The sequence below is a fragment of the Haliotis rubra genome, unplaced genomic scaffold (genome assembly GCF_003918875.1).
Source record: "Haliotis rubra isolate DU_JTF1 unplaced genomic scaffold, ASM391887v1 Scf208, whole genome shotgun sequence".
Classification (NCBI taxonomy): Eukaryota; Metazoa; Mollusca; class Gastropoda; order Lepetellida; family Haliotidae; genus Haliotis; species Haliotis rubra.
Window position 1 is genome coordinate 1119414 of NW_025766092.1, and position 21152 is coordinate 1140565.

The 21152-nt window shown below is 39.3% G+C and overlaps 1 protein-coding gene across 2 annotated transcripts in view; it reads right to left on the reverse strand.

Moving 5' to 3' along the window:
- Positions 1–6928: 6928 nt before the first annotated feature.
- Positions 6929–21152, reverse strand: part of LOC124276355 (orexin receptor type 2-like) — a 139843-nt gene continuing 125619 nt past the window's right edge. The window contains exons 2-7 of one of the 2 annotated variants that reach the window (XM_046712001.1): positions 14326–14707; positions 11561–11684; positions 11076–11200; positions 10503–10586; positions 9528–9558; positions 6929–9185 (exon numbers count right to left, since the gene is read on the reverse strand). In XM_046712001.1, coding sequence (XP_046567957.1) covers positions 9092–9185; positions 9528–9558; positions 10503–10586; positions 11076–11200; positions 11561–11684; positions 14326–14707 — 840 coding nt within the window. In that variant the 3' untranslated portion in view covers positions 6929–9091. Of the gene's footprint in view, positions 9189–9527; positions 9559–10502; positions 10587–11075; positions 11201–11560; positions 11685–14325; positions 14708–21152 lie in introns of both variants that reach the window. The other variant, XM_046712000.1, reaches the window with a different exon arrangement.

Below are 21152 nucleotides of genomic sequence, written 5' to 3' on the forward strand. Positions count from 1 at the left end.
CGATAGAATGTGTTTTTTCTGAAATGTTGTTTGATGGTTTCGTCAAAAGAACTAAATACATGTGCAATCATATACAGATTCCATAGTGTAAAAACCACAGATTGTAATAGTCTTTGTCCATGTGTGTACGATCCAAGAAGGTCACAGATGAAAGACGGGAACGGGAGAACATGTTTTCACAGGACAATCACCATGATGTCATACTCGTACATTATCATACGAATTTTTAGGGCAACTATGGACAACTTCCGTTGTGCACATCTCACTACTAAGTGGGAGTGGGACTTTTTCTACAGAAACACTTTCTGCTTCCAATTTCATTTTGCTCGAGGAGCCGATTAATATTTTACACAAGAAATAACGTTTCCAGAGAAAATGGGGACAAGGGCAGTTGTTAATGCATGAAATGTGAGTGATTGTAATCCCCTGAAAGCCTGCGCTCATTAGGGACGTGGAATTCAAGCACAACACATGTTGCTGCTTCTGCAAACAAATATTTACATTTACCATTTTTTGAAAATTGTTTGAGTGGCGAGTACACCCATTACGGCTACACATGCTTATCCTCTTCACGAACACCTGGTGTAAAGGGAGATAGTTCTTTGGGTAATATATTATACAACCTATTTCAATATACATGTATGTGACAATCGAGAGATGTTCACGTTCATTTTATATACATATACTATAATTCCAAAAAAGGAAACGCAGTACCCAGAAATCTGTTGCGAAAATGGTGTATTTTTAAACATGTATAACTCGTCCACAAATGGAGTTTAGTACATGATTTTTTACATCTGTTTAGAAGAAGGTAATGTCTATACAACCAAGTGGATAATTTCAGTTAACGGAGACGTTGAGCGCAATGGCGGCGACGTAGCACGGTCCCGACGTCGGGTCTCCTGGCTCTCAGTCGAATCTCTCTCAACCTGTTCCGTACCGTTTGACCGGATATCCTCCGAAGTCCAGGCACCCTGGCTGCTGTGCCCTCACCCGTGGCAGTACGATCACGCAAATGTAGTACCCGGATGTACCGTTCTTGGGCTACAGTGGTGACTCGAAGTCTGCCTGTACGGGGACGGTCATTTGTTATACATGTATGGTTGTAACGAGCTGTAAGCCGTGATATCGTGCTCAGACTAACATTCAGACGCCTGGCAACAGAAGATTGATAATCTCCAGCGTGCATTAATACGTAAATATTTTTCAATGGCGATGTTCTTCCGTGTCGCAGCGCCAAGACGTGGCGTAGTGATTTGAACTTGAAACTTCTTCGAAACGATTTCCGAAAGTAATCTGGATTGTTATAGCCAGACAGTGCATGCTCTTTGCTGCACAATTTCAACTGGAAGGTGATTTCTGTTGCGTTGTGGCGATGCCTTTTTAATCCTTGTAAGAAATCCCATCAAAGTCAACGTTTTCAGGTAAAGTCGAAGTTTGACTTGAACAATTGTGTAAAATCATGTTATCAACACTTTTGATACATGTTTTGACGATAGTTGCACACAATAGGTAATTAATAGATTTTTAAAAATACAAAATGCCTATGCGTTTCTTTTTGGGGATAGTATATTATCATTTGAACGGGAGAACCTGTTCTTTTTGTTTTTCGTGCTGTTGTAAATCTTCCTTTCAACTATTTCTGTTTTTGGTTCATTCTTTGATGGTCCACACAACATTCTTACAATCTGGTTCCGGTGAAAGTGTTGCATAAACACTTCTAAACAGATACACTAATTGCCTTTGCTAAAGAAAAAAAGTTTCTAAATGAAATGGAAAGTTATTTTGTGGCTCACGCAATCAAGTAGAATGACCAAATGCCCATTTGTGGGATCATTAAGTGTTTTAGGGATATTTCTTTAAATGACGTTTTTTTTACACACTATCCATATACTTGTGTGACAAGATTATTCCATCGATTCCAGTTTGCGGGCTCTCGAGCATCGCTGACGAATATTTCAAACAACATCATATAACTCTTCCTCAAATGTTAAGCACCGCATTTAAAGCAAGTATTTAAAAACTTCATCATCGTCGTCGTCGTCGTCATTATCATCATCTTCTTCTTCTTCTCCTTCTTCTTCGTCTTCTTCTATTACATTTGATCGTCTAAGGCAATAAACCAACACAACCCGCCGTAAGTCAATCAGAGAAAACACATACCCCTGAACCATTAAACTGATATCCCAAATGCTGTGATGGGCGGAAGACAGATGGAAAATAAAGCTTTCAGCACGTCTATCAACATCAAACATTGCAGCAGCAAAGGCCATTTATTGTTGTATATGATCTTCAAAGATGTCATTCGTGCAATAGCGATGCGAGGGTCCCTAATAAAACCGTCATCTAACCCTAGGTTATTTCTTCGTCCTCTTAATCTTGACACAGGCCTTTCACTGCCAGCATCTTTCAATTAATGTGTCAGGACTGTTTCCCTTCTCTGCTGTTTGATATGCTCACTGTTTCCATTTTTCAACGCTGCCTTCGTGTTTTCATTAAAGATCAAGGGGTATGCTGCATTATAATATGGTATGCCATTGCTCAGCAGAAACACTGAAATATTATTGGTAATATATGTTGACAATCACTGTCATCCCTCGTCATAAAACACAGGAATAATACTGCAGTGTTAAAAAACATTGTCATGCTGTGTTGACGATAATTAAGTTTACAAAATGAACCTGCTGTTCAGTGAATCACATGGTTGTCAACCCAAAATGTGTCCAAGAAGTGAGACGCATTAGGAGACGGGGTCCAGGGGCTGTAGGTCCCAGTAGGTTGGGGTTGGTAATTTCGACTATTTTGGAAGCTTCTGCTGGCAAGTGTATACATATTACTAGTATCCGGGCTTAGGTGTTAGCTCCAAGCAATCGGAAACGGTCGTTATTCTATGCAAATTCACTTTTGTTTGGGATAACAGCTTCCCTGGTTCATCGACTCCAGGTTATACAAAACACAGCCGCCAGGATAATAACTCGTTGTCTTCGAAGAGACCACATCACCCCCAGGTTAAGAGAACTGCATTGGCTACCCGTTGCCAGACGCATAAAATTCAAGTTGCTTACCATTATCTACAAGTGCCTGAAGACCAACACTGCTCCATCTTACTTGTCATCTCTTCTAAACAACCATAGACCAACAAGAAACCCTTAGATCACAAGATAAAGATCTGCTTATCACCAGACCACCCAGGACCAAATACGGGGACCGCTGCTTTGAATGTGCAGCTCCCATGCTATGGAACAGCCTCCCTATGTCGCTAAAATCCGCCCCAAGTCTACAAACTTTTCGAAAACATTTAAAGACACATCTATTTGAAATGAAATAGACTGAACTGCACAAGCGCCTGTGAGCAGCCTAGCTGAAACTCGGCGCTATAGAAGTAGATTAATATTATTATTATTATTATTATTCGAGGTGAAAACATCATATAGCGATATTTAGAAAGCGCTTTTACGAAAGAAATGTGAGATTAAGTATACTCGTGAGAACATGATTTTTATTAAAAGAACGTGAGACTAACGGCAAAAATGTCACAGTTTACAGGTTCGGAATCACTGAGTTTATAGAACATAATTGAAGTAGGACAACCAAATATATACCAGTAGATTATTTTATGAAATTGATTTCTTCGTCTATGAATATACACCACTACTGTCTTACAGTCGATTATCAGTGCACCGTTTCCAGGTATATCTGGATAACTGCTGAGAGTTACAACTATACTCTTTCATTCTGAATTTCAACTTAATAAAATCCCAAAACACGAACGTTATCAACTCTACTGCAGTCGCAATACAATTTGAAGTCATGTTTCGATTTAATCGTATCAGTCCGTTAAAAAAACATTTAAGATTTTAACGATATGTGTATATGAGACCCATCACACGTTGGTGACCCGTCACGCCTACATACATGGAGTGGCGCTACTCTACTCACCTATAGACACACTTGTTGGAACCAATACATACATGGCGTGGTTTCATTTCCTACATTGCCTTCGTGGACTATCGTTTATAACATCTCCAGAAGATTATCGACGCCCATAATGTTATTAGACAGTCTCTGTAGAAATCTGTGTGGTGTGTTTGATTGATTACTCACGCTGACGTAGACCGTCATTTGAACAGACACTAGAGTCTTACACCCAATCAAATCCCAAGGGTCCTTCAGCCTCCAAGACAATGTTTATTTGTGGACATCCGATTCCCAAACGACTAAATATGTTCCAGGAATGGCAAATTAGTCAACATTAGTCAATTAAAGTGAGACCATATTCTTTTGTCAGCCTGACAAAGTATATCTCTTCCCCAGTATAGGTAATTATATACTATGTCAGTACAGAACGTCCTTGGAAACTTGGCAATAATTTTAACTCAGGACTTGACAGACGATACAATATCCTGATATGAATTCTTTAGTTAGTTTCCCATGGGCATTCTTGGTATTGGAAATTGTCGTAATTACCAAATTCAATATTGAATGTAAATACGGAATTGATATGTGATTGCTGACATGTGGTTCCAGGTGATATTACCGATGAGGTTGTCGCAGATTACGATGTCGATCCCTGAGTACGTTTTCAACGTTTTTAATGTTTTTGATTGCTTTGAGAATTGGTTTCGAGATTTAATCCTATCAAACCATGTGAATGCGATCGGTTTAATTGTTTGCTTATTGTGAGCTTGATCGTATAAATGGTCCTCTAAATTAGTAGCATCAAACATATCGGATCACAGATAGAAAGCATAGGCACACAACAAACAGTATCCATTTGAAGTTTGATATTTATTACGTTGAACAGATTGAAGTAATGTGTCTCTGTACACCGTTACGAGCCCTGATTGAAAGATAACAATGTACTGTAAGGCGTTCAAACCAAACGTTGTTTGGGAGCATATTTTATTTAAGTGAAAATCAACCAACATATAGAATACACTATTATTGTGTTGTACACTGTCTTGAATATGGAAAATATCACTTCCAAGAGCTCCCCATTCTCTGTCCCTTTGTCCATCTAACATAGATCACCCGTGAAGATCCGTATTAGAATTGATCTTCAGTAACCCATGCTTGTCGTAAGAGGCGACTAACGGGATTGGGTGGTCAGGCTCGCTGACTTGGTTGACACATGCCATCGTATCCCAATTGCGTAGATCGGTGCTAATGCTGTTGATGATTGGAATATCTGGTCCAGACTCGATTATTTACAGATCGCCGCCATATAGCTGGAATATTGCTGAGTGCGGCGTAAACCTAAACTCACTCACTCACTCACTCTACCTAAGATCTATTTTTACCGTGTTTATATTTTTCCAAATCCTGTCCGTAGGTTGATGCATCTCTGACGTGACATGTAAGTGTTTGGATTGGTATTCTCTATGTGGAAGTTATGTACCACTCAGGCGGTATGTCAATATAGACAAGGAAGCAAGTACGAAGTGCTCTATCACAATGAACATGTAAGTTGCCAATTCCAGTGCCTGAAGTGGGAATGCTGGAACAAATTCAAATACATGTGAAATGATGCTTTGACATGTGAACTGGTTTAAAGTAGGACCCTGGGCAACATGGATCTACAAGAGATTACATTCCAACCAGAAATGCAGATACAGTGTCATTGAGCGCACGATTTGAAATATCGACTAATCCATTATAATCTCCATGTGTCTGTGTTCGGGAAAGCGCGCATGCATGCACGCTCATACACACGCGCACACACACATGTACACGCACACACGCACGCGCACACACATACTTCCGGTAATATTCACCGGACCACTTCAAGTGAGCCTCCCGAGAATGGAAGCCTAACGTGGTGAAAGCCTAAATTTTAATTGTCCTGGGTCCGTTCCTCAAAGCCACCGCTGTTAAAATGCGAGAGTTACCATTACCTTAGCAATCATTTGCGTCCTTGCTTCATTTGCTATCACACCCCAGATCATGACAGTCCAACCTCCAATACTCCATTTCAGAACACATGGCCTGATTCATCTGTGCACCTGTGTGCCTGTAGACACGTGTGAAGAAAGTGAAGAAGGAAACTTCATTCGGTGAAGAGAACTATTCTGCGCTCATGTACTTCCATCGCAAGCGTTGTCTGGAATCATCGACGTCGATCTTCTGGGGTCAGAATTTGCCGTCGTGCCTGGCGTCTTGCACGGATGTCGTAGACGCGGTGACGTCGTCGAACTGTTCTAAAAAAAGATAAACTGTGTTGCCAGGTAGGGTACGGGATAGGGTAGGGTAAGGTGCGTGGAGCGAATCCATCGGTCTTCACATGGGGTCGTTGCTGCTCTGCGGCAACTACGGGGACTGTCAATAATGTCATTGTAAGAATGAAAACGTCGCCATCCGTGTCAAATGGTGTTTCTATAGACCTTCAGTCGACGCTGCGAGGTAACATACTGATGCATAGTCCCATATCTCTCCTTCTGTCATTTTCAACAAGGAGCTATGAACAATGAATAGATGTGTTTTTCTGACTTATTAAGACAGCATTGAACGGAAATAATAAACACATGTTCGTCTTGGCTTTTAAAGAGAACATTGCTGACCATTTGTCTCGAACATGTCATGTTTCTTGCATATTTCGTGCAACTGCGTGGTTGCGTGTCTTCGAGCATTTTAACTCACTCTCTGGTTCAAATAAACATTCCATTCACAAGAATACCAATGAAAACATTAGTATAGTTCCAGAAAGTAAGCTTACACATTTATGGTTTGTTTTCATTATATTATGGTTTTCAAGACCAAATGAATACAACAAAACATATTGATTAGATGAGTCCTTGTACAATTAAACAGATCGAAACATCGTGCACAGCAGTATTACAATAAAGTTAACTAATTTGAAAAGAAGTTATAGTATATTTACCCTTGTTTGCAAAATATGGTTGTCATTCACAAACATAACCCCAAAACATCATTATCAAAGTCAGTCCATTTATTTACTCGCTAATACGCATAACAAAGGAATACAACAATAACCCGTAGTGTTTCAGCAAATCAACATCGCCGAGATCTTCAGAGCCTCGTTAAACTCGTCAAGAGACAAATGATAACTCAATGACAGCTGGTAATGAAGTAAACTAATTACAAGTACGTGAACAATATACATGAAGTATTGTTCATGTTCAGTTTTATCGTTGTACATCAACTATTTGCAAAGCCATACGTTCACCGATGAAACCAACTGAAGCTTGAGACATGAAAGACATGAAAACAAGGAAATGATTATTAGTAACAACTTGTTCGTAACATGGAATATTTTTTATACGGATGTTTTCGGGCTAGTTCTTGCACCTACGTCTTGTTATTTATTCACCCGGTCAAGGACAAGAGGAAGCCCTAAAACACAAGACAATCAATTTGCCATCCGACATAGATGTCACTCAAGCAGCTGTGAATTGAAGGGCGTCAATATCAATATTTACACGTATAATTAATCCGTACTAAATCATATAAAAAGTTAATAACTACTTTACAATATCACAATAATGATAACACATATCATGCCATTAAGGTCTTATGACATGGTAGCTGACATTAAGTATAAATACGAATAATTTATTTAATTTTTGTTGATTGCCATTTGGTCAGCGTTTATACGGTTAGCTTGAATTTAACTGTAATATGACATGAAAACATCGTGTTGAGAAACCCTTTAAGTAGGTGTTTCTACCTCACGTTCAACACTGGGAAACCTGATTCATGGGTGACTGCGATTCGGTGATCAGAGTTATTTCCCTTAGTTATACAAGGATCCTGGAGTTGTGGGTTAGAATACGATATTCGCCCTGATTTTAACGCAATTTTTCAGCTCCTCAGGGATCTTTGGTTTCATCAAAGAGGTAAAGGTCCAGCTTCCTCATCCCTCGCATCACTGTTATCCTAATACATCTGACACAGTGATATGAATGTTAATACACACACAAGAAGACTGGTACGGTGCTGACAATGGTGCAGTATAAGACGAAAACTGGGATTCGAACACATGATCAATTTTTACGACAGCTTAGAAGAAGATGACTGGTGGTTTTTGAGACCATGGTGCCCCTCTTCTTTCACGTGTGCCCGGTGTTCCATTGTCGAACGATCAGTCATACTTCACGAAGATAATCAGTCATTGATACACAACAAAGATAACACTGTCCACGACACATACATTAATCACACTGAATATAATATCACAGTTCTTTCTTAAAGCGTTACAACTGCTCCGTGCCTACTCTTCATATGGACACAACACCCTTGCAACGAGTCTCTATATTCTGAAACCGTTTCTAATAAATCGCTTTAAATGAAGACACCCATTCAGGGTTCTGTCCACATTTTGTCCAAAACACATATTCGGTACATAAGACATACATACAGCGAATACATATGTTTGAAACAAGTCTGTAACTTTATAACAACACATACAGGTTATAACGCAAAGAAGCGCGGAACACATAAACAGTGTTAAAGTATAAAGTTTAACTTCTTGTTCTTCAACACAACTTAGCTGTTGCCTTCGGAGGAGCGTAATGACCAAGGCGTTCGCTCGGAGGACCCGGTTCGATTCCCTTGGTGTGGATGACAATTTGTGATGCCGCTGGAGTATTTCTAAAAATGAAACGTAGTGGAATCATACAGATTAACTCGTCATGACCCAACACATATTTCCGTCTTTTGGGATATTCTTAACAGTCAGTCGAAGGAAAGGTAATTATGCATGATGTCAGAAATGCCCTCCCTTCTAAATAGCTAGATGGTCTTTACGATCGACATTATTCAAACCAGTGTCCCATTGTACATTTGTAGACTGCAACCTCGCATCGAGATGGCGTGTCCAAGTTCGGCAGGTACTCCGGGATTACTACTACTTGTTTCACGTCAGCCTACCACTGGGCCAATCAGGAAAGGATTACGACAAGAACTGTACTTCAGCATTGGTGGCACCAGACAGGGTTTCCATGGCACTTCATTATAGGGTTGATTACCACGGTACTGTCCCAGAAGGTCAGAGACTGAAAAGGCCCCAGCACGTAGATGATAACAATCTCCCTTGTGTGCCATGGTTATCAAATATAGAGCATTTACTCTCTTTTTAAACGTTCCCATGAATGTCTCTCACAATGGCTGTGTCAGTCCGCTGAGTGTCTCTCCTGTTGAGGGGTGATTCAGTTGTCAAGAAACCATTCCTGCTAAATAGAAAGGGTTATTCAGATGGAATATTAACCGAAGAAAATATTCATGATAGAATAAAGCCACAAAATCGTTTTCATAATTATAGGTGTGTAATTTCCTCAAAACCATGAGCATGTGTTTATAAATCCCTCTCGGACACCAGCTATTCGCTATTGCATGCTCTTTGTATGAACATACAGTCTTACTTCAGAGATATTATTTTTGCATTGAAAATGCGCACATTTACTATATCCTGGTTGTAAATAAGATGAAGGTATATATAGTGGAATGTTGTGTGGATATCTCTTACGATTACGATGACGATCTCGGATAACATGAATATAAAAAAATCATACCCTTTAGTTGTCGATAAAGGCTCCATTTCATCTGTAAAACAATAGTTGAATTTTAATATTTGTTGTTATGTTAATCTGGACCAGGCAAACATTTTAAACAATCCTGCTGCCGTAGAACGATGGTAAGAAATAAACATCTGATTTAATTACGACATATCATAGTCAGTCATTCAGAGTTATGATCCGTTTCCCCACATTGTTGAAATGCTATGATAATACAATGTCAGAATGGCTTAAGTAATAATTCAATGAGTTGGCCCTTACTTTGACCCTTTACTATGTCATCGTGATTTTATTAATTTGCCCATTCTGTGTTCATTCGACTTCTTTTCCTCTTGTCACAGAACTTATATACTGCAAGTTGACAACATAAGTTAGGGGTATTGGTATTTTTATGATTCATATTTTATCAGTGAGTCAATGAATAAACAGATCATTATTCATAATTTCAAAATTTAACATTTGTCCCTAACATTTGTCCAGTATATAAGTTCTGTGGCAAGAAGAAAAGAAGTCGAATTAACACAGAATGGGAAAATTAATAAAATCACGATGACTAAATGTTTTGTGCTGGCCGAAGGTATTTGCAAATATTGTACGAACATGGTGATATTAAATCTCTAAATTTGTTTTGCTCTATTGTATAACGAGGCACTCAGCAACATTCCAGCCATATCATAGTGGTCTGTAAATAATCGAATCTGGACTCAACAATCCAATGATTGACAACAAAAGCATCGATCTACACAGTGTGAATATGACGTGTCAGCCAAGCCAGAAACAACCCAATCCCGTTCCTTGCCTCCTCCGACAGACTTGGGTTGCGCCAGTACAAATCTTCTTTGGGTGACATGTAGGTAACGGTTTACATCGACCTGACCATACCACAAATGTTACATATGTAAGGAGAGCGTTTCTGATGTAGTGAATAGAAAATCATGACACAAAAACAAAATATATCACGTAGGTACATACGGTTTCCATAACAACGTCTTCGTTTCACGGTGTAATTCCCGTAGAGACAATAACATACTTTGGCAAACTCGGTCCTGAATTTACCTGAAATAAAATACCAATTACATTTAGCACCAGAAAACACCTACCGTTATGAAAGCATAATTTATCAAAGTTCATAGCATTTCTGATAGAGCACTGTGACTATGACGTGGTTCTATGCAGTTCTGTGAAACACACTTGAAACTTATTTGATCAACAAACAAACAAACAAACAAACAAAAAGAACGCATAAATAACAGGCATGGTTGCGATAATGTTGGATGTTGGTGAGGTGTGTAGGTATATGCAAGAGAAAGTATGCACTGACTTTTGATGATAGCTGAGAAGAAACAAACAAGAATGGTTATTCGATGGGGCCGTATTCAGTACGGTATCATAGTTGAGTTTTTGTCTGATTTGCTGCGGACTGTTTTCATCCTAGTGACAATTTAAAAACGTTTGTAAGGTTTGGTCCAAACCAGTTTTTAGGGATACGGTTTTCTCTGCCTGGCAGTGCATGTATGGCCAGTATGTTGGCCCTGTGAAACTTACCGCTCATGAAGTTGTAAATGACAGGGTTGATGGAACTGTTGAGGTAGACCATCCAGTGAGCTGTTAATGTCAGGATAGAAACGGAGTGTCGATCTATCATTTTTACCAGGGGACTTCGAATCAACCTGGAACAGAAACATCGCCTGAAACACTTACTCGGCTAAATACCATATGAAACACTGATCAGAAGGATAGAACCCCTTTACAGCCTTCAGCCAAACTTACAACGCCGATAACAAAGATTTTCTTGGACCTTATCAAAATGTACATCGCAGTAAATGTACTCTCTTGAAATATGTGTTTCTGTCCTTTTTGGTTTATGTAAGAGTGGGTTCCCAGTAAGGACATTCTTCCAAGACGTAGCTCAGTTATGGTATCTTTTGAATCATTATTTACAATATGACCCTTTATCAGTCATACAGCTGTCTCGTAATATGACAATCTCGACTGTCCCCATGACATTGAAGACTTCGACTTCAGCGTACCTCATCAAGTTCCATGAATAGTAAGGCAGATAGCACAGGATGAAAACGACGACAACTACAATTAACATCCTCGCGGTGCGACGTCGTGATTGGACTTGCAACGTCACGGCACTCTGGTCGCCCTCTGGAACCAAGACGACACTGAATATGTGGTATAGGAGAGGTGAAATGGAGCTTAACGTTAATTACTGCACTGATATTTTATAGTGTGCGTGAGTGCAAGCATACGTGCGTGTGCTATCCCTGCGACACAGTTGATTATTATGCTAATAATATATATTTATGTACTGATGGTATTTTAATGCCGCACTCTAGGAAGGTTAGCAACACATACAATATTGTAACGTCATGTTGTTCGACATGGTCGGTAATCGAACCACTGACTTCTAGAGGCAATACTCTTTCAACAACACCACGAAGAAAGTCAGATAGTTTCAGTTCTTGTTGGTTGGTTGTTTTGTTGCTTAACGCCGCACTCAGCAATATTACAGCTATATGGTGGCTGTCTGTAAACAATCCAGTGATCAATAGCATGAGCATCAATCTACGGAATTGGGATAGGATGACATTTGTCAACCAAGTCAGCGAACCTGACCACCCGATCCCGTCAGTAGCCTATTACGACAAGCATGGGTTGAGATCATTTCTAACCCGGACCCTCACAGGTTCAATAGTTTCAGTGTGTACATGACATAGTAATTTTACATTGAGGAGCGATTATACTTGTATTACCCTGATAACATTAAAACCATTAGAAAATGAAGCCTGTGTAGGTTCTGTTGAACAAGATAATGTTCCACCATGATGCAGTGAAGGATGTGACATCATCCAGCTATAATGAACAACCATGAAATCAGATAGAGCAGTTATTCAAGTATGTAAAAATACATTATCTGGCATTCGGATTAAACATTTTGTTTCAACAAGATAACCAAACATCACCACTCGCCACGGCTGTCCTTGATGATGGCAGAAAGAAAAGTAGTAACTGTTTCTGAAAACTCTGTAGAACATTTTTGTAAATACAATTCTTCTGTCGAAATGGGTGATTTATTTCCTACTTTCCGTTTCTTCTGTAGAAATTTGCGAAATGGATTAACATACTTTTCCATGGAATATCTTTTAAATCGTCTCTGATAATGTCTGAAATAACGAACTAACAAAAGCACTTTCGCTATTCACTTGGCCATGTTGGATAATTGTTTGACAAAAACTTTAAAGCTTCACCCTAATGCAAGGGCACGCTGATAGTATAGATTAAGCAGTTATAGCGTAATCAGTTTGACTTCAGCTACATGAAATACTGAACTTTGAAGAGTGATCGAGCTTCTCAAACAGAGTAATTACGTCGACCTGTTGTTTGACGTTGACAGGACGTTTCACCTCCGTGCTCCGAGGCCTCATAAACACTGGCATCATCTTATGTTGAAATCTTAGACTCGCATTAACCCTATCTCCGGGCACTGAACGAGCCATCGACCGCTTCCGAAGGTAATTTTGAAGGAGCTATTTCGGGGAACCAGGAAAACCAATCTTGCTTCCACAGACACGCGCAATTTATGACTCTAATCATCAACACTATTCCCAATGTACAGCATGCACCCTGCTTGGTATATGATGATGTTCCATTTGTGTCATCCAGAGCCGGGAACAGCAATCTTGTCATGGTATTTCACGTTAGTACACAATTTCGCACTTTGGTATACAATCTGTCTGGCTCCCATGCTGGAAGGCACAGCCTATTTGGTAATACAACTACCAAAGTTGTAGAAATCATACACGTATTGCATCGATTATCCTGTGTTATTTCCCCCCAGCAATCTGTTACACAGATTCCAGCCCTATATATTTAAAAAGTCGCCGTCTGTCTCGCCTCCTGGCAATCATCTGGTACCACTATCAAAAGTAAATGTTTGTGTGTAGCATCTTCGCTTGGAGGCACGGTTTGGTCGTAGGGGGGGTTGCGTCCACTCGGCGAACCAGGATGCTGTTCCTTGATGTTTAGTGAAATTTAGTTTTAATAAGAGCTAGTCAATTGCGTTTTAAGAGCATTTACCAATGTTCGGAATATCACGGCGAGGGACACCAGAATTAGGCTTCACACATTGTATCCATGTGGGAAATCGAACCCGGGCCTTCGGCGTGACGAGCGAATGCTTTAACCACAAGGTTACCTAGCCGTTTTATTTGAAAATATTCTTTCGTCGGCAACATGTTTCCTGTAGAAACTTTTGTACTCACTCAACTCTTTCCTCCAACACATGCCTGACAACAATGGTGGCTTAAACCAAACACAATCTCTGTCTTGCAAATAAGTGTATGACTAATTTAAACAGCATTTTCCAAAATAGGGCACAAACACTTATTTAAGATGAACACTTAGTCGCCAGGAGACACGACAGATTGGCTTAACCACTCCCATAACTGTCGTTGGGTCGATAATATTCGTATGTCACGACAGGCTATCAAACAGTTCATCACCTGCTTGTACATACGTGACATGCATTATCAGTAGAAAGGGAAGTTTTGATCTATGTTGGTAGGAATTCTGTGGGAAATAAAGCAGTGGAATGTCCGTTACCATTTACCGTGTACCAAGTGTTTTAAACAGTGTCAGCTTGTTTATTCATGCATTTGTTTAATATTGCCGTTGCCTGACGTTTAGTCAAATGTTCTTGAAGTTGTGTGTATGATACCCCTACCCTCATAGATGCGGCTGACAAATTATGTTATTAAAAGTTCAATTATACAACACAAATACATACCTGTAAGGTGTTGTCCAGTCTTGATACTGGACCATAGACACACAGCTATTGCAGTATACGTGTAGCCCATTACCACAATAGGCACAACGTAAAAGGTCACGAACATGAAGAGGTCATAGTTCAAGGCCAAGACATTTATGTCGTAATCGGGGACACACGACGTTAAAAGGATGGTTAAATTACTGGGTATCATAGGATCTCGGTATTCTCGGAAGATGAGGAGTCTGGGGATGGACAGCACGTGCGCGCCCACCCAGATGACCACAATGGATATAATCACTCTCCTCCTCGTCTCCGTGAAGGTTAAGGGGTGGCAGATTGCAAACCAACGTTCGATGGAGATGGCGGTCAATGTCAACACCGACACGACAACAGTCACTTCCTGCAATGACAAGAAAACAGACTTTAATCATGGATACGGTAACTGATTCACTTATGGAACTGGTAGCTTGAAAATACACCCTTCATGTATGATTTTACCAAGCAAGCAAGCAAGCAAAGAAGCAACGCTCAAAGCTACGCAGCGCAGCGCATCGCAGCGCATCGCAACGCAAAGACTTATGTTTGACTTTATGTTTATGTTTGAATCGTTCAATTTTCATGAACGATCCTTCCACATCGATACACCCCACCCCCAAACCAAAAAAACAACAAACAGAAACAACCCAGTAACATTAAAACCGAGAAAGTTGCGATAATTCTATGGTTTTCGAATTGGTTATTGGGTTACAATAAGGGATTTACGAATCGGATTTACTCATTCCAGTAATATCGGTTGTTGAAATGAAATCATTGGTATACATCACGATGGGGATGTCGGCATGCGCGTTGAGCTACTGCCAATGCTTGGATACTGTTCCACGTGCCGTATTCACAAAATTATTGGTGATATAGACGTGTGCATTCACTACTTCACAATTAAACTTTACTGCCGGCATACCATTTTGTAGATTATGTTAACTGTATCACGTTGCCCTTTAAGTAACTACAACATAGACACATAATAACTAAAGATAACACTTAGACATATTAACATAGATTTGTTAAAAATAAACATTTGTTCCTGATAATTTATGTTCTGTTTTTTTTTTGTACATGGAAAATGTTTTATACTAAACAGACACATGTTATTTTCAGACATTAACAGTGCCTTTGTTAATAACAAGAATGGTGTGATAATATTATAGAATCTATTCCTAATACATACCAAATATTCATTAAGATACATTATTAGTAGACAATTGACGTAAGCTATATAGTATCTGCATATATACCGGACTTGATGGAAATGAATACCTTCCTGTCTACAACAATTCCTTAAAGGAACAGTGTCGCACGGTAAGCATTATTAATTTTTAAACGTATTAAATGTTTACCGTCTATAACCGTAAACCGTTTCACCAACATTGCATTCAATAAATTACTCCACATGTCATAGATGCAAGCTCTTCAAACGTGCCACTTAAGGTTGTTAGCGTCATGGTTTCCTTACCATACACCTCCGTACTGAAACACATTAACAAACACTAACTTTACCGTTTTGATGTTGAACTTAACAGTACACACTGTACTCGCCATCGGTGGTACACACTGTACTCGGTACAAACATAACAATGCGAAACAGTCGTAATTTGGAAGCAGTTCGAATGAACATATCTCTTTGGGCACGTAGAACATGGACGTGCAAGAAGACAACAACTGTTTAAGGGTAACACCTAAAGAAATAATAGCTTGTTACACGTAAAAAACATGTTTTGTTTTTCACAGCTATTATATCCTTTATACAAAAAGGATATTTTTCTGAGGCTATTCAGAACGGGGCATTCTTCTGTACATGTTATATGTCTTCAAACACGTTAAGAGTTTGTTTTATTCGTTCTTTGCTTGGTGAGACTATATAATATATACGACTGAACATATCGACACACGATGTGTTAAACTTCATGAAACAGCTTTCAAAGATAAAAATGTGGTTACGTTTATCTGACTTTTAGCCATATGTTCTATTCAATTTTTCCATCGCAAAGATATGTTCAGTTCCAACACAGAGACTTCGAGAAGTATACACAAGGTTAGGAAGCGTGGACACGGGTTCTATTATTCTTACATCTATAATATGTGAAGTCTATTTTGTGTCATCCACAAAACGTGAGTAGGTGACATTTTTACATTATTCCAGGTACATAAGGGCGTCGAAGCTTAATGTGGGAGGCCAAGGTAACCCCATGTGATGTGGGTGTAAGGCGTGTACCACTTTGTTGCCGACACACCATATCGGGATGAACCGGGATCCAGCAGTCGTCGGTTTCAAGGACTCTTCACAGTGAATTCCAACACCTTAGACGACCCTCACCTGTGCCCGTTCGACCGTATGACAATATTACGTATAACAAACAATAAATCGAAAAGATATTCATTTAACAAGTAAAGGAGTATTTTGAAGTAATGTGTGATGTGTACAAACGACCAGCCACCATGAGATAACGGTTTAAGTTCAGCATAGATCATCTGTTTGTCAGAGTCCATATCATAAGACCCGTTTAGAATTGGTCTTCAGCAACCCATGCTTGTCGTAAGAGGCGACTTACGGGATCGGGTGGTCAGGTTCGCTGACTTGGTTGATACATGTTATCGTATCCCCATTGCGTAGATTTATACTAATGATGTTGATCACTTGTCTGGTCCAGACTCGATTATTTACTGACCGCCGCCATACAGCTGGTATATTGGTGAGTGCGGCGTTAAACAACCAACCATCCAAGCAGCCAACCAACCATAACATAAACATAACAGAAAACATCAGTGCTATAAGAGGGAATAAGTAGTCTTAATTCTCCAACAAGGTAAATACCATTGAGCGTGGAAGGAAAACAAAGATGGATGGATAATGTAAAAGGGTAAGCACGTTCAGTCAGTCGTGAATCCATTTGGACAGAGTTATTTGTAGCCATCATATTAATGCTTCAATAAAAACGAATTCACGAATTAGGTATAACTCACTCTCAGAGTGAACTGGGCATGCTTCCATACACTATGTAAGTCTCCTCAAACGACTTAATGCCATTCCAGTAACAAACCACCCAGCAGGACGTGCCAGTAAGCATGTCCATTATCATCAACCATCCTATAACGCAGCCCTGTTTCATCAGCAACATAACATCATTTACAGAACACTGAGGACAAAGCATGTTAGGGACTCACTCAAGACCTCTTCTGGGTGGTGCTAAAAGCAGAAAGTCTCATTAAAGCCCTTCTGTTAAGTAGTGGAAGGAATTTAGTTTATAACTCTGTATAAGAGTAGTAGACATTCCCTTTACTAATGACTTCCTTATTGGCTTCGGGCAGGTTCTTGGAGATACTTAAGGTCCCAGAACATCGTAACGTTTAAAAAACCCGTTATATCTGTCAATGAAGACATCAGTTGATGGAGTTGCTCTATGCTTGTCTTGTCTACTAAGCAACTGCTATAAGTACTGGATGACGACTGGGATGTCTGTTTGGCATTAAAGTATATAAAAATGTATTGAAAAGACAGATTTGTTCTTTCCTGAAGTGGGAGATCTGACGCAAGACTAGAAGTGCTTACTGGGATGATGTAGATTAATTCTTATACACTTACTTGATGAAGTTTTAAACTGTATAGTAAGTACAATTTCGTAATGGAAACACTTGAACACACTGTGAAACAGATAAAACCGATATAGCAGGTGTATTTTGGGGGCTATGTTGTTCATGGTTTAACACCCTTGTTAACAGGTATTCAGTATCGAGATTTCTGATTCACGCATTTATAAAGTATTATTCTATGGTCGGATATTCATATTCCGTAGTGGTTTTTGTTCAATTTCATATGTATTCTTGTCTTTCCATGATGTGGTTTTGTTTTTCGTGGCAGGTTGTAAGTTCAACCCTCGGCAATTACAATTTCACGTTGTCACAACGTTGTCACAACGCTACGCTTTAGTTGTTACAACGTTATTCTGTGGACTCCCATTTACGTTGTCACAACGTTGTGGCCTAACGTTGTGATACGTCATTTTTACGTCGCCACAAGGTTAAAGTTATTTGATGCTAACGTATTCTACGTTGTCTTAACGTTATATTTAACGTTAATAGTTGAATAGGTTTCCCACTAGTGAACAGTACATATGAAACAAAGCGGAAATTCACTTCAATGTTTATTCGTCAGTTTGCATGTCGTTTTGGTCGTATGCTTCTGAAGCTGAAACTGAATAGTGAAGAAAGAATCTCAAAGTGAAAATTTTCATAGAAAACTCTATCGTGACACCAAGTTATAAGAAACGTTACAACGTTGTGAGGAGCCCAAAGCATAATGTTACCTCAACGTCAATTTGCAGCGTTCTTATTACTTTGTGACATAACGTTATATAATGACGTAATACTAACGTTGTGTCATGACGTTACCATTCTACAACCTTCCCACAACGTTGCGAAAACATTGTGTATTAGCTGTGATGCGACTGAACAACTACCGTGGAAACCTGATAAGTAAAATTTCAAGGGACTCGCCAAAATTGTTAACTTATCAGGGATATTACGTATCCAAACTTATAAAAACCTGCAAATGACAACCATATGCATGTATATGAATACAGCAGAATAACAGACAACATTTATAAGTACTATGACATGTTTTATTCCATAACATTTCATTCAGTTAAGTAATACATTTATAATAGAAAGTAATAAAAATAAATAATCAAACAAAATCAAACATGTTTTAGTTTGTATTGTCAACTGCATGAAGCCAGCGAGCTGTAAGTAGGATGTTTGTTTAGATGGAGACTGACACGTGCCCCTCATGTCGGATTATGTGGTGATCGCTATCCATATGATTATGCAGTTGACATGAGTTTGTAAATTTAGGGTTTGTAAGGACTTTTCATTTGAAGGGACACCGACACTGGAATTCGGTCATTACTTTTTTAAGGAGAGGAAGGATAACATGACGTCACTCAAAGCAGTTGCCTGTCCTTTCCTGCAAACATCTGACGTCATCATGACGTGACATTATACATGACGTAATACATAGATAATATTCTCATATCAACATGGCTCCTCACGATGACATTATCATTGTATTCCCTCTTAATCTAACCTGGCCAGGAAGGTTAGTACAGTGAGTGAGTGAGTGAATAGAGGTTAAGGGCGAGAAAATGTAAGAAAGTATGTTGAGTTGAATTACGTTTCCTGAATGCAAGGTAACTTTGTTTTGATATTCTAGAGCCTGATGTTTCATCCATATCATATGTCAGCGCTTTGAGCATGCAATGTACATGGATAAATGCGCAATATAAATAGACTATTATTATTTATTGTCAAAAATCTACAAAACTATACTATATCTTATATAGCCCAATACATTTATCCAACTAAATAATTGCAATAATACATACATGTACATACATCTAGCAAAGAACTGCAAGTAATCTACCTGCTTAATTCTATTACTGGGAGCAAATGATATCACCTTGAAATGTACCCATGACCTATGATTCTGAATATAGGTGTCAGCCTGTCTGTCTGTCTATCTGTCTGTAAGTCTGTTCGTTTGATGGTCTACCATATGGGTCATTATCGGCGTGTATTGCAAGTGATTATAATTTACTGAACATTCAAGTAAATCCATCAACTTCGGTCGGACAGAAACGCGTCTGATGGCAAATGCCTCAAACCATAATGGTGTCTTCTTCAATTTGCTATGCTCGGGATGATGGCGGAATAAGAACTAGACATTTACAGGAGGCCAGGGAGACCACTTCGTCTGTTTCACACTTAACTTAATTACAAGATTTCGAGTGACATAACAAACATCTCCACAAAACTGAAAAACAAAAGTGATGACGTCAAAAGTCAACTGTCACTTATGTCGAGATATATTTCTGCAGGTCCAGCTGTCGGTTCCTGCATTCCTCTAGTTTGAGTCACAATCGAGCATGGTCTGAGTGCCAAAAAGCATCATTACAAAGGCTCGACCATTACTTGACATTGTGGTCCAGCAATCTGCCACGATACCAGTATAACAAGAAGATAACAATGTGCTCAATCAAACAAACATGTTTGAAATATCCTCTTGTTAGCCCCTACGGTTTCGATCGATTGAAGGTATCCATAATTGTACTTCCGAAACTTCAGGAAAAGTTCATCTTCTTCATATTTAGTACTACTGTGTCTCATCCAGGTCTATTACTTTCATTAGACATCGGCATTGTGATAAGTGGCTGATGCTGTGTATTGTGTTTCTCCGTCTAGTCTAATCCCACCTGAATCAATACGGAACGTGATGATCTCCGTTATGTACACAATCACAAGGAGTGATACGATGCCAAGGACGCTACAGTTATAACCTTATCCTCAGGCAGCCATGATAATACACAGCAGCGACACCCGGAGGCCTTTGTACAACAGGTGCCCGTCTAGAAGCTGATTGGTAACAGAAAGCTGTAGAAGCATGAACACACTTGAAGGTCATGTGAGAATCAATACAAGTGTCTCTCTCTGGGAATAGCGGTTGGTAAAACCAACACGGAACACGTAAATTGGAATACTGAAGAAATGACTAGGCAATGTATTGCGGTAAATGCCTTGATTAGAGTGTTACATGAGCTTTTGTATGTCATGTATACAATACACCAGTTTGGAACCAAAACTCTATTGCGAATGTCGTGTTATGTCTTTTATAGCAAAATAAACTGCATTACCATATAGAATACGACATTTTTGCATGCTGCTGTACACCGAATAAAGTTCAAATCTGTTTTCACATGCTATAATAATAATAATAATAGCGCTCCGAATACAGTTCA